The 12,827-nt window shown below is 42.3% G+C and overlaps 1 protein-coding gene across 1 annotated transcript; it reads left to right on the forward strand.

Moving 5' to 3' along the window:
• The first annotated feature begins 9,106 nt into the window (after positions 1–9,106).
• Positions 9,107–11,571, forward strand: EIF1B (eukaryotic translation initiation factor 1B). Its single transcript, XM_004018240.5, has 4 exons — positions 9,107–9,394; positions 10,325–10,488; positions 10,703–10,804; positions 11,173–11,571. Exons 1-4 carry the CDS (start codon positions 9,364–9,366, stop codon positions 11,215–11,217), a joined length of 342 nt encoding a protein of 113 aa, XP_004018289.1. The 5' UTR covers positions 9,107–9,363; the 3' UTR covers positions 11,218–11,571.
• Positions 11,572–12,827: the final 1,256 nt, after the last annotated feature.

Consider the following 12,827-nt stretch of genomic DNA (forward strand, 5'->3'; position numbering starts at 1 on the left):
GTCAGCCACCATGAAAGACATCTGAAATGATCATCCCGAGTAACTGAGAGAGGTCCTTCATGGACTGCTTGAGCCACTTCCTCCACTGTTTAAACTGAGCATTCTAGCTCTGCAACATGGTGACTGAGTTTATGGCTAACAATGTCTAATATTTCCACAACATCCTAGCCCAGGCATGAAGACAAATCTCATCCCATCTGTTTTTCCTGCTAATGGGTCAGTGATGTCCCTACAGCTAATTATAGCAATTACATACAAAATAACATGTTTACTTTGGAAAGCCAGACTTAGTGTTTGCGACTGGGTATCTCTGACAGATGCACAGCTGTTTCTAAGAGGGTGAAGGTCTTCACTCTTTTTCATCTGTAAGCAAAAGCCACATGGAACCCCTTTTGTCAATTACCAGGAAAAAAAATGCTATTGAGGATGCTGTCTGTTACACTGCCTGGGGTCCTTTATTTATTTTGGAATTACACTCCAAGAAACAATGACACTGCCCTCCCAACTCATTGCTTCACTGACAGCTCTGCAAATGCTCAAGTTTCTGTAAAAAAGAATTATTATTAAAGATGCCTAATATTCAAAGTGAATTGAGGTGAGCTGAACTTGAGTAGATTTTATTTCATTTAATCTGTTTCCTCACCCCCTCTCCATGTCCTATCCACTTCTCAAAGCTGAATGGCTTTGTTTACATAACTGTCCATGTTTGCTTCCCTTCTTTACAGATGCTTTTGATGCAGAATAACTTCCTCTCCATGTCTGTTTTTCTTGAGCTCAAGGGGAAGTTCTAATGCATTCCCTCCTTGCCAGTTGCTTATGATAACCAGTGTAACCTAAGTGGAGGGGATCTGAGATCCTCCCTGGTCACATGACTGTTTGGAAATAGTCAGCTCGTCTACTTCAGTTCTGTCCCCTCATCCTGACACCATGATGCCACTGAATGCAGCTAGAAGGTTGCCAGTCTACTGGGCTCAGCTGTCCTCAGCGGGTGACAACCACCCATAACCCAGCCTTTGGGATGCACACTCCCTTTCCTTGACTCCCAACATACCATCTCCTGATTTTTCCTCTTATCTTAATAAACACACTGACACAGTTTGAGCAAAGAAGGAGTCAGCAAAGCAGTTGAAAATAGCATAATGATATGGAAGAAAAGCAAGAGACGATGAAGTCTTAGCAGCCAAGAGAAGAAAAGAGTAGTTCATGCTGTCAAATGCTGCAAAGAGGACCAAGTCAGAAACAGTGAGACAGCACTGGGTTGGCAATATGGGGTCAAGCACACTTGGGCATGGATGATCTCAGCATAGCAGTGGAGATGGAAGCCTGTACGGAGGAGTTAAGGAGAGATGAATCATGAACAAGCAGAGGCAGTGACCTTAGACAACTCTTTGGAAGAGGAGAGAAATGGGTCCTGGCAAGAAAAGAACATGTGCCAAAGGAATTTTTGTTTTCGTCTATTAAGACGTATGATTCTAGAGCATATTTGCATCCTGGTGGAACTAAGTCTATAGAGAGAGACATTATAGATGCAAGAGGGAGAGGTGGATACTTCTAGGAGCAACATCCTTGAAAGTGCAAAAGAGGAAAACAGGGATGCTCAACCAGTGTAACAAGCTGGCAAGGCAAAGAGCACAGGGACAAATGCAGTGAGATTTGGAGATTTGGTGGCTGGAGTTTGTTTCCATATGATTGCTTCTATAGTCTTAGTAAAATACAAGCAAGGTCGTCAGCTGCAGACAGACACGTTACCATCTGGGCCACCAGGGAAGCACGAAAAGGAACATGGGGGAAGGAATTTAGGTTTGAGAAGACCGATGTATGAAATCATCACTGGAGAGAGTGAGAAAGAGGAAAACATCTGAGTAAGTGCCGTAAGAACTGTGACGCTGAATGCCCATTTGGGACTTGTGGTCCAGAATTTAAAATGAGGCTAAGGAAAATACAGTACTGTGTGGAAAGCACTTAGCCCTAACCTGGTACATACTGCACACTTAGTAGGCGCAAGCTATTACTATATTGCCACATGAATATTTCTTTTCTCTTTGCTTAGATGAGGTACAATCCTATCAAAAAAGAAAAAGGAATAAAGAAAGAAACTGAATCTTGGCTGAGATTGTTTCACCAGCCTTGTAAATTCACTAAAGAAAGAAAACGTTTCCAATAAAGGTGATTAAGCTCAAAAGTCTTGAAACCCTAGACCTGAGAAACTGACAAAATATGAACAGCATGATATCAATTAAATAAGATTTTATAAGGACATGGTGCCACAGGTTGATATCTCAGTGTAGCTGTTACCAGAGCTTTAGGGAGCCCCGTGACATAAGGACATGGTTGTTCTAGGATTACATACCATGATGGGCAGATTATGATATGGGAATATTGAATATTAAAAAAATATAATGGCTCAGTTAAAAGAGTAATACAATCGATTAAGTTGCCCTCATATTAAAGTGAACTAAGAAAAGAATTCATGCAAGCTATTATTACAGTGAAAGCATCAGCATAAATTTGAGACTTGGAAAGGTCACTGGTCTATCCTTGAAAGAAGAAGCAATAACCTGTGTTATGCCACTTCCAGAAATTGTATGAGCTCATATAACATGCAGCCTTAACTCCCACGCTGTGGTCCTGGCTTTCCCCTCATTAAGTGGCAGGAGGGGGCAGTGTCTTTGGAGAACAGAGCCAGGTAATCAACTAAAATCTTTTTTGTTTGTTTCATCTTCACATGACCATTGAGCTCATGTCCTTTCTTTGGTCAATGTATTGAGAAAGGGAGAGATCAGTCTCTTCACAGTGTGGTAGTTCAGATCGGGCCTGTACCCACAAGTTAAAGCTCAATGAAATGATACCGTGCACCTTTCCAAAGAGGCTCTTTTAAAGCTAGCTGACTTACCACTATGGTGTCCATTTTTCTTTCCCATGCTGTTAAGGGGTTTCATCTCCTCTGAGAGACAGGAAGTCTCCATCAATTCTATTTGAGTATCACCAGATCTCCAATCCCCTTCTCCATGTCCCAAGGTCCCTCTGACCCTACTGACTAAAAGGCAACTCTTGGGAATGGTCTTGGTTGAGTCTGTTTTGTAAGTCTGTCATTTCGATTTGTTAATGACTTGAGGTATGGAGAATTCCTCAGCTCCTGGCTGGTGAACATTTCTCTGTGCTCCTACAGGATGCCAAAACTCTCTATTTAGAAAGGTTTGTATATTAAATTCTGAAGTATATTATTAAAATATACTTACTTATGATTGGTCATCTTGGCATATCTGGATTAATACTATTCTTTTGGGTATAGTGCTGACTTGATTTGATATTTTATTTACTACGTTGACAATGAATCAGTGAAACTTTTTTTACTTGTTTTTATCCTATTTTTCTACCACTATTTTATTGAGATATAATTCACATCCCATACAAGTTACCCATCATCATAATCAGTTGGGCGCTGAAGAACGGATGCTTTTGATCTGTGGTGCTGGAGAAGACTCGAGAGTCCCTTAGACGACAAGAAGATCAAACCAGTCAATTCTAAAGGAAATCAACCCTGAATATTCATTGGAAGGACTGATGCTGAAGCTCCAATACTTTGGCCACCTGATTCAAAGAGCCGATTCATTGTAAAACACTCTAATTCTGGGAAAGATTAAGGGTAGGAAGAGAAGGCAGGCAGCAGAGGATGAGATGGTTGGATAGCATCACTGACTCAATGGATAGGAGTTTGAGCAAACTCCGGGAGACAGTGAAAGACAAGGAAACCGGGTGCGCTGCAGTCCATGGGTTGCAGAGTCAGACACGACTCAGTGACCAAACAACAATAATCAATTTTAGAAGATTCTAGTTAACTCAGAAAAGGAACTACATATTCAGTAGCTGCAACTACCCATTTCCCCTCAAACACATCCCCAGTCCTAGGCAACAACTAATCCACTTTCTGTCTCCATAGCTTGGCCAATGTTAGATAATTCACCTAAGAGGGGTCACACAGGAAGTGGTCTTCTGTGACTGGCTTCTTTCATTTGGCCTCATGTTTTCAAAGTTCATCCATACTGTAGCATGTATCATTCCTTTTTTGGATGAATATATTCCATTTATGGATATAGCAAATGTTGCTTATTCATTCATCAGTTGATGGACATTTGGGTGTCCTGGGGGTTTTAACACAATTGGTATGCTTTGCACTGGGTACAAAGTTTTACATGTTATCTATTGTGCCAATATTATAATTATAATAATATATTATAATATCTATACTAAATGCATCTATATCTTAATTTTTGTTTACCGTACATATGTTTCTGAAACAAATGTTACTGTATTCCATTATGACTGCAAGTTCGTCAATTTCTCAATATTTTTCTTTTTTTTGCCTCATATGCATTTTGCCAAGTTGTAAGGAATATAAAAGCTTGTGACTCATATTCTTGGTCCAATATAACTATGATCCAGATAAACCATTCTTCTTTGTCCTGCTTAATGTAATTCTTGAATTCATTTTTCCCAATAGTAATATTGTTATACGCTGCTTTTCAACTAGCAGTTGCTTGCAATAACTTTTTCGGTCTCTGTCATTCGACCTTAAATGTATCATAAGTAGCAACTAGGTAAACTTTTGCAACCATTCTTAGTTAACAGAAAAATATAACATTCATGCTTGTGATTGCCGGTAATTATTTACTTTTATCATCTTTATTATGATTTAGTCTTTTAAATTTACTATATGATTTCTTGCTGCTCTTTTCTACATTTTCTTACCTTTTGTTGGATTGAAAAAAGCATGACATTTCTATTCTTCTAAAAGTCACCCATAAAATATTTCACCCTCATTACACACCAATGTGATTTAGACATAACCATAATCTTTACTGATTTCCCTCTGTACCTGAGCTCTTTTATTTATATCTTTCTCTTCTTTGAGTTTTAATATTTCTGGAGTGTGTCATCAATACTGTCCAGGGGAGTAAACTTTCTGAGTTTTTAAACATTTTGAAAAACGCCTGTCTTCTTCTTGCATATTATTTTGCCAAAATATAGGATTTCAGGCCCATAATATCAGAATTTTAAAGATGTTTCATAATCTTTAATAATCCAGTGACGCTAGTGTTTCAGCATTTCCTTCATTAACTGATTTTTCATGTCTAATCTGTTGATGACATACACGTATTGTTCAGTGCTGAATTCATTCTTCCCCAAAACACGTATTTTCTGACATTATTAGGGATCTTTTAATAGTGAAGATAACAAGCTAGCCATTTTGAGCGAATTACTATTCCCTTCTCTTTAATGATAGCATAGCCCTTGATTATTACTATTAATTTCAATGATCTATCATTCAAGTTCCCACGGCAGGTTAAGCAGGTTTCTGGAGATGTGATTTTATTTCTGGCCTATGCAAATACTCATAATAGTGAGTTCTGCTCTAACACAAACCTACTATCTTCAGTGACAAAAAAAAGAATTAGATGTCTTAACTGATAATGTTTTCAAGCATTTCCTTTGTATCACACATTGCTAATATAACAATCGAGTGTTCACGATAATAAGCTGAGGTTGTAAAGTGACTTTTTCTGACCTAGACACTAGGTCTAGGTCCTCCTACATAAGGAGTCCCACATCTCTCAAGAACCGGCCTGGATTAGGATTCTTGTTGAGTCGCCAGGAACAGCTGGTGGGAGGGGTGACCTCAGCGATGCTGAATTCAGAGCACAGCAACTGAGACAGATGGTGAGCTACACTCACGGAAGCAGAAAACCTGAGCGCCGTATCATCACGAGGCCGCTGCAATCAGTGACCTCTGGATGGACAAGGACCCGAGGTCCTCACCTGTTAGCATCTCTTCATGACTGGCTGACGTTAGAAGCGGCTGCATAAAATCCACCATTGTCTTCCTGGTAGGCAGACTACTGGGGATCCTGTCCACCACCTCACAGTGTCCCCTTTATGAGAGTCCACGAAAAGCACCGCCTGTGGCTCAGAGCCAGACAAAGTCATTCCTCCTGCACAGCTGGTATGGTTTCATCCTGTAGGCGTACGGATTTTCTAGCTGATTTTCTCTTTGTCTTAACCATTAGGAAGTTAAAAGCCAGATCTGAGGTTTCTCACTAGCTTTGGGGGCTTTTAATTCTCAACTAGTCTAACATTTTTTTTAAAAAAATCTTCCCTGATTCCTTTAGTCACTACTACTGTTTTCTGCAATTGATCTAAACTCCCTTTGGAAATAAGGCAGAAACTAATCACCTTAAACTAGGCTGACGTTGTTTAGAGATATTAATAAAAATAATAGATTTTAAGTGCTTTAATTTGTCCCTTTTATAACTTTACATATAGGTCAAATCCTTTCACTCTAAACCAGTGCTGTCCAATAGAAATAGTATGTGAGCCGTATATAGTATTACATTTTCTAATAGCCACATTCTAAAAAGAAACAGGTGAAACTGAGACAGTTTAAGTCTTCCAAATGTGTACTTTAGAGAGCGAGAGCACATCACAATTTGCAGTAGCTACACTGCAAGGGTTCAATAGCCACATGTGGTTAGTGGTTCCTGTATTGGACGGGTCAGGTCTAAAATCAAAGTCAGAATGATGACTAGAGTCAGAATCGTGACTATCATCACGATTGTATTTGACCTGTTTTCATAGTTGGCTTTGATTTCTGACCTCCTGGGGATCTCTGATATAAACAGTAGGTCCAAGAAAGTATGTGCTCTCCTGACACAGGTAATGACCATGAATACCCCAAGATTTCTGGATCTTTTTTAACTTCTCTATGTTTGTTTTTTTTTTTTCCTTGACTGAACCACTTTTGGCTCCTTCTAAGAAAAAACATAATATAAAATGGTTTGAGATGTCTAGTAACAGAAATGGTTATACATTTTGTTTATTCTTAAAGTTCATCCAAATAAGTATTAAAAATTACTTTAAAGCACACTGATAAAGGTTCAAAACTAGAAAGCCACTGTAGGAATAATCAACAAATGAACAACAAAAAATGTTTGCTTCTCCTTGTTTTTGAACCAGTTTTAACACTTTACACTTTAGTTTGGATAATAAAAGTGTCATTCATTTAAGTCAGGACTAAACGCCCCAAAATGTAGTTCAGATTTCTGAGAGTGGCCAATTTGATTCTTCAGGCAAATAATGTAACCCATGAAAGCCTCCATTTCTACATGAGTATAACCAGAGGAATAACTATATTATGGAGAAGGCAATGGCAACCCACTCCAGTACTCTTGCCTGGAAAATCCCATGGACAGAGGTGTCTGGTAGGCTGCAGTCCATGGGGTCGCTAAGAGTCGGACATGACTGAGTGACTTCACTTTCACTTTTCACTTTCATGCATTGGAGAAGGAAATGGCAACCCACTTCAGTGTTCTTCCCTGGAGAATCCCAGGGATGGGGGAGCCTGGTGGGCTGCCATCTCTGGGATCGCACAGAGTCCAACATGACTGAAGCAACTTAGCAGCAGCAGCAGCAACTATTTTATAGAATGGCTATGAAGATTAATATACTGTGTATAAACCTCACAACAGGCAAACAGTATGTACTCAATAAATTATCCACTCACTACTATTTTTTATGATAGTAAACTATCCACTTACTATTATCATAGTTAACCACAAAAGATTATTAAATCCATGTTCCAAAACTGGGGTCTGCAGATTGTCCATCCACAGCTAAAACTGTGGAGAGTAGATTCCTAAAACCAGAGGGAAAATAAGACTCCACCTACATTTTCACTAATCTCTAAACAAAAGTTAGCCTTTGTTTCATTATGAATGCTGGCAACATCAACGTAGTATCTGAAGGATCTGTAACTCTGCACTAGCAGAAGTCACTGTTTTCATATTACATTTCTGATGCCTACAGACATCTCAAAATATTTGTCACCTTTTCGAAATTCCAGGCTTTGTGAGATCTGCTGCTAGATCTTCTCAATTAAGGCATTAGTAAAGAAGCAATACTATGTTATCAACCTATTGGTTTTAATTTCAATACATTATTTCCTTTGTAATCCAACATTTTTTATTTCACGCACTTAAAAGGATTATTCTGAGAATGGGTCCGTAGGTTTCACAAGACTGCCATGGCACAAAACAAAGTTAAGAATCCCTGACTTTCAGTCTATCTCTTTGCTTCCAGAAGGCCAACCAAGTTTTACAATCAAGCACCTGACTGGGTGAGCCCATTCCCATAGTCTCAGGTTTGTTTTCTGTTTATAGCTTGATAGGAAGATATTACTGTTCTGGTGTCTGACTCTGTCAATTAACCTTCGTGTTCAAGGTTCTGTGTTAAGCTGACAGGTTGATTTTCTGGTGCATTCGGTCGACTTGGGGAATATATGTGACTCCCACTGGATGCCAGGCCTTCAATGAAGCTGGGCAGTGGTTTTGAAGCGCGGTTCCAGATCAGTAGAATTAGCGTATCCTGGCAGCTTGTTAGATACGCAAATTCTCGGGTCACTCCCCAGACGTCCTAAAACTGAAGCTGCGGGGTGTCTATCAGTCTGTATTTTAAGCCCTGGGGGAGATGTACGCTAGAGTTTGAGAACCACCGTGGTAGACACTCGGAGGACAGCACAATCCTGGGTAGGAGGCCCCCACCTCGACCCTTGGTAGGAACTAACAGGGTTCCTACAACCGGACGGGGCAGGAGATGGGGAAGGGAGGTAATGAGCGAAAGCCGGGACTTTGGGCCTTGTTCGGCTCCTGTACCCCGATTTTACTTAGATTACCCAGGGCCTCGAGGGTGACTGATGGGAGATTATCCGCCTCCCCTCCCCTGGCCCCGCCAGCACCGACCCCTCCGGGCTGCCACCCTACGGCTAGAAAAGACGAGTCAAGGGAGAGTGTGCGAGAGAGCGGAGAGGACAGCTCTAGACAAGAGGGTTCTAGCCAGACAGATCGGCAGCTCGCTAAACCCTTCCCTGCCCAAGCCACCCGGTGCTGGGGGGCGCACACCCTGCTGGGAATTGAGGTCCCGGAAGCCCACCCATTCCAGGCTTTCCGGACTGTCTTGCCTCGAGAAAACTACAAGTCCCAGAGTGCTCGGCGCGGGCGGGTCACGTGGGAGGGGCGGCGGGCGCGGCTAAATAGTCTCCGTCGGCCATTTTGTGGGAGAAGCTGCAGCGCCGCCTCTTCTTTCGCGTCTTCGCATCCGTTGCCGCCGCCTCTTCCTCCGCCTCCTCCTTCGCCTCTTCCTGCCTCCTCCCGGCTTCCGCCGCCGCCGCCGCCGCTCAAGCCGCATCCCAGCCCCGGGGCCAAGCGTCTCCGTATTTATTTCCGTTTTTTCGCCACTACAGCCTCCTGACACGGTGATCCGGGCGGGCCCCGCAGGAATTTTATCCCCACACCGGCCTCACACTAGTATCGCATGTCCACTATCCAGAACCTCCAATCTTTCGGTAAGAGCGGGTCGCCCCGCCGCCTCCTCCCGCCCGCCGCGTCCTCCGTGCGCCTCTCGGCTGTCCAGCCGCCGCTGCCCGCCCCCGGCGGGGCCGCTCCCCCGCTCCCCGCCTCGCAGGGCCCCCGGTCGCCCTCCCCGCACCCCGAGTGGGGCTTTGTCTCGGCGCCCAGAAGATGGCGACTGGGCCCCGGGCGACCCCCTCCCTGAAGACGGCCCCCGGAGCCCCGGCCGCGGACCCTGTGCCGCCCGCTGCCCGCTCCTGGCCCGGCCTGCGCCTCGCTTCTGCCTCCTGCCACCTCTGCGACCCTGTGCCGCCCCCAGACCTGCCCTGCTGCTGGCCAGGGGGACGCCGGCCCGGGCCGGGGTGTCGGCGTCCATTAGCGGTCGGGGCTGTTGTGTGAGCGGCTCTCGGGGGCATTTAGTAGAAGACGCGGCCGATCAGGCCTCTGATCTGTTACAGGGTAGTGGTCCAGTTCTCTTCGTGTAGCACTCTTGATTGAGATATGTGCATCTTTTCCCAGGCAGAGTTACTGTTAAATGACTAGGAAGTATCTGTGAATCTTTCTGTTGTCATCAGAATGTAATCGAGATGACGCACATTTTTTATAGTGGCTATAAAATTAAGGTCTTAAAATCTCAGGATTATGTTCAACGATAACATTATCCACCTGTAAGCGTTTTTCTCTTCCGGTATTGGTGGGCATACCTGTTTAAAAATCTCGTTTTGTGAGAGTACCTTAGCGGTTTCAGCAATGACCTACGCTTATGACTGCCCCCTCCCCCCGCCCCGCATCCCCACCTGCAGAAAAAAAGCAGAGGCACTAGAACCTTCTTTGCTGAGTGTCTAGATTGTAGCGAACCATATATCTGGAAATTACTAACTAAAAGATATTTTCCTGCTTTGGATTTTTCTGTATTCCCTTTGCAGACCCCTTTGCTGATGCAACTAAGGGTGACGACTTACTCCCGGCAGGGACTGAGGATTACATTCATATAAGAATCCAGCAACGGAACGGCAGGAAGACGCTGACCACTGTCCAGGGCATTGCGGATGATTATGACAAAAAGAAACTTGTGAAAGCTTTCAAAAAGGTAAAGGTGTTAGGAAGAAGAGATTAAAATGTAGTTATTGAAGCACACCTCTAAGTAGGATTATGGTCCACACCTTTACTTGACTGTCAGTGTGGATGAAAATGATTTGACCCAAGGAAACTGTTCATACTGTTAATTAACATCTAGGTAATCTTAGGGTGGAAATAAAATATCACTGTTATCTGATTCAGTTATGTTGAATCTACTTCTTCAGAAATTTGCCTGTAATGGTACTGTGATTGAACATCCGGAATACGGAGAGGTTATTCAGCTTCAAGGTGACCAAAGGAAAAACATTTGCCAGTTTCTCTTGGAGGTGAGTGATTGGGTGCTTTCTGTACAGACTTGAGATTGCTTCTGACATTGTATTTAAGGGTGACATGGATTATAACTTTATTCTCTGTAGTAAAAAATCATGTGGATGAAGCACATTAATTCTGCTTATTTTGAAGACAGGAGTACTGGTTTTTTTTGTCATTAGAATGACCTGGTCATTCCTGGGTCCACTGAGGATGTTTTGTGGCATGTCATGATATTCAAATGTGTGTTCAGTTTTTATTAACAGTTCATGCCACAAATAATAGTGTTGCAATGACCTGTTAACAATGATACTTTTTAATGACTGCTCTGTCTTCTTAGGAATGAATTTATATGTTAGTGATGCTGCTAAATTTTATTTTGCAGGTTGGCATTGTCAAGGAGGAACAGCTTAAGGTTCATGGATTCTAAAATGAACCTAAACACGTGGAGGATTTCTTGAATAATTTTGTTCTCTGACCCAGTTTGGCTGCCTTGTGAAATGATTCTCTGCAGTAAATGGACTTTTCATTTATTTAATCATTCAAGCTTCCATTCACATCTGCATGATTACAGAAAACATGGGGTATGTAGGCTAGTAACACATAAGAAAATTGCAGTAAGATGGTAATGAAACCCCGTATTCATCTTAACATGTTTCCAATGGAAAAGATTTTGTTTTGAGTGTTTATTTGTCTATTCAGTTTATTACTTTTCACTTGATTAAATTTTTTGTTGTATTAAACCATGTATGTTGCAGCTTAACAATAAAAAAAATATCTATGAGTCCTTTTGTGGTCAGTTAGGCTCCCACATCCATGCAAGTAATGTACACCTATAGTTTGTCTTTCATAATTGGCGTTCTCATTTTGTTTATTCTTTCTGATTAATTTCAGATGCTTTTAAAGCTAGAGGAGAACCTTTGTTATATGTAATTTTTGTTCTTTACTAACTGACTTAAGAATAAGAGAAGAAACAATATAAGCTCAGTCAAAACCAAGAATTTATCAGAAAGTACTGTTAAATTGTTGAGAAGAAACATAGTTTGAACTTTATTGGCACATAGAATTCTTTTGGTTCTTTTATTGGTTATATTACTGGGATGCCAACATAAGTCTGTTAACTGCCAGACAATAAAGTAGGTTCCTGACATAAATTTAGTCAGAGGTGCTGCCTTGCAAGTGTGGGTGGGTGGGTGGTGCTACTGCTCTACAGATGGAAGAAAGACATTGTTTGGGGTTGGGGTTAACTTGCCTAGAGTGCCAGAAAGTGACAGTTGGGGTGGCAGCCAAGGGCTTCCAACCAGAGAAGTCATATTCTTTCACTAAATCCTGGTTTGGTATTTGTTTCACCAGAAGGAAGAACCATAGGTGACGGTGCATGGGGACTGGGAGTAGTGTGAGAAATTAGAGAGTTAACGGTTGTTACTTAGGAGGTTGCTGCTGCTTATCCTCTTTGAGTTCCAGAATTCTGCTTTTTTATTGAGCCGCCATCATTTGCTCAATTATACGAGGCGTACCTTGTGGCTCAGATGGTAAAGAATCCACCTGCAATGCAGGAGACCCGGCTTCAATCCCTGGGTTGTGAAGATTCCCTGGAGAAGGGAATGGCTACCCACTCCAGTATTCTTGCCTGGAGAATTCAACAGACAGACAGCCTAGCAGGCAGTCCAGAGAGTCGCAAAGAGTTGGAAGGACTGAGCAACTAACACTTTCACAAGTTGTGTCCTTAAAACCATTTAGCCCAGACAGAAAAATGCATCTACAGTAGTCACCCCTTTATCCAAGGAGTATCTATTCCAAGACCCTGAGTGGATATCTGAAACTGCAGACAGTATCAAACCCGGTAAACAGCATATACTATGTGAGTATGCTGGAGAAAGGGAGGAATCTGGTCTTGCCCAGACGGAGCAGGTTGAGATTCCATCTCCTGCTGCCCAGAATGGTGCCCAGTATTAAACCTATGAGTTGTTTATCCCTAGAATTTTCCATCTAATTTTGTTTTGGACCACAGGTAACAAAGTGCAGAAAGAGAAATCTCAG

This window comes from Ovis aries, chromosome 19, assembly GCF_016772045.2.
Source record: "Ovis aries strain OAR_USU_Benz2616 breed Rambouillet chromosome 19, ARS-UI_Ramb_v3.0, whole genome shotgun sequence".
NCBI classification, from domain to species: Eukaryota; Metazoa; Chordata; class Mammalia; order Artiodactyla; family Bovidae; genus Ovis; species Ovis aries.

What these genes read in the sequence shown, in the direction of transcription:
- EIF1B (XM_004018240.5), top strand. Translation starts at nt 9,364, where the DNA reads ATGTCCACTATCCAGAACCTCCAATCTTTCG. An exon ending in CCAGAACCTCCAATCTTTCG is followed by an intron (nt 9,395 to 10,324) that starts GTAAGAGCGGGT and finishes TTCCCTTTGCAG; the next exon opens with ACCCCTTTGCTGATGCAACT. An exon ending in TTGTGAAAGCTTTCAAAAAG is followed by an intron (nt 10,489 to 10,702) that starts GTAAAGGTGTTA and finishes CTACTTCTTCAG; the next exon opens with AAATTTGCCTGTAATGGTAC.